This window comes from Trypanosoma equiperdum, assembly GCF_001457755.1.
Source record: "Trypanosoma equiperdum strain OVI genome assembly, contig: ctg_2021, whole genome shotgun sequence".
NCBI lineage: Eukaryota > Euglenozoa > Kinetoplastea > Trypanosomatida > Trypanosomatidae > Trypanosoma > Trypanosoma equiperdum.
Window position 1 is genome coordinate 4,423 of NW_027124085.1, and position 1,536 is coordinate 5,958.

General features: G+C 43.6%; 1 protein-coding gene across 1 annotated transcript; it reads left to right on the forward strand.

Moving 5' to 3' along the window:
* Window positions 1–130: 130 nt before the first annotated feature.
* Window positions 131–1,057, forward strand: TEOVI_000792200 (Trypanosome variant surface glycoprotein (A-type), putative; the record flags this gene model as incomplete). Its single annotated transcript, XM_067223969.1, has 1 exon — window positions 131–1,057. The coding sequence occupies one exon, from the start codon at window positions 131–133 to the stop codon at window positions 1,055–1,057; it is 927 nt and encodes a 308-aa protein (XP_067080070.1).
* Between the last annotated feature and the right edge of the window lie 479 nt (window positions 1,058–1,536).

Consider the following 1,536-nt stretch of genomic DNA (forward strand, 5'->3'; position numbering starts at 1 on the left):
CTTTTTAAGCAAACTACCGGCATACGCATTACACAAAGCAAACGAACAAACTACAGCCTTACAAGCAGCACTCAAAGCCAGGGTAGCGGCAGCGGTAGCGGCACAAACACAGACGGACGCCCACATTAGCATGGTGGCAGCAGTAACCGCAGCGGCAGCGGGCAAATCCGTACAAGACGCAACTGAGAAAGCGCGGAACATCCAAAAAAAAGCGATAAAAGCCGTAGCTTTAGGAGCACTTCAAGCAGGCCGAATCAGCGAGCTGGTACATCTTCTAAAACAAATGTCGCACGGCTGCACGTCAAACGGCTTTTGTCTCACGGCAGACGGCACCAACGCACTAACTGACACCAAAGTCGAACAAATAGACTGTGCAGCGCTCACACCACTACTGGCCCCGCAGTCACTCGAATACGTAGCAGGCAAATTCACGCCCACTGGTTTTGCCGATGTGACGACTGGGGATTCCAAGGAAAACAGAGCTGGAAACAAATGCGTTTTTCTACATAAAACGTCGGCGGCCAGTGCTTCGCCCAGCGACTTCTTCCAAAGCACCGGACCGCACACCCTAGCAGGCGGACCATTGACTGTCACAGCACACGATTCAAACGTCCAGGCAACCATAACAGCCCTAAACGGCATAGCTGATGGGGGCAGAATTTCACAAGCGACAGCGCCGTATCACAAGCTGTACAATGCTGTAGCAGAGCTCAAAGAAACAACAAAACATTCATGCGGTTTAGACGAAGCAGGCGCTATAGAGGGCCTAATAAACTACAACTCAGTTGCAACACAACTAGCAGCCATGATCAAAACAGCAAAGCCAGACCTGCCTGACGGAGAAGATGCCAAGCAGGCGGAGGCTATTCTCACTGCAATAGCAGCAAAAGACAACAACAGAGGAAAAAATATTCGAGACAAAATCCTAAACACAAAAATTGAAAACGTAAAGAACGGGAACCTTATAGAAACGGCAATATCCGAAATAAGTTCAGCAGCGGAGAGAATAACAGGATATCTTTTAGGACACAACAAAACAAGAATTCAGCTGGCATAATTGTTCAAGCAGCTGACGGTTACAAGACAAAAGAAAGAAAAAGCGGACACCCACAAAACACAAGAAACAGACGAAATTTGCAAAACAAAAGGGACAGGAGCCGAGTGCAAAGATGGCTGAAAATGGGACAGCGATGAACTAAATAGAAAAAACGTAAAGGATCCGGATCACACACCAAGACATGAAACAAATCAAGATAAAAAACACCATGGCCAGTACTTCTGTTGTAATTAACGCACTATTTTTGCTTTCTGGACGTAAATTTTAAGTGTTTTATCATGCTAAGGATTGTCGCTCAATTTTATGAAATTTAATATATTTTAATGCCTTTTGATGAAAATTTGAAAATTGGTGGAAAATATATACATTTATTAAAATTGCAATTACTTCTACCCTTGTGTTAAAATTAGTATGGTGAGATGATATGAACAATTTGCTATTTTTTTAATTTTATGGATGTTAGTTGGAGTTAAAATAAT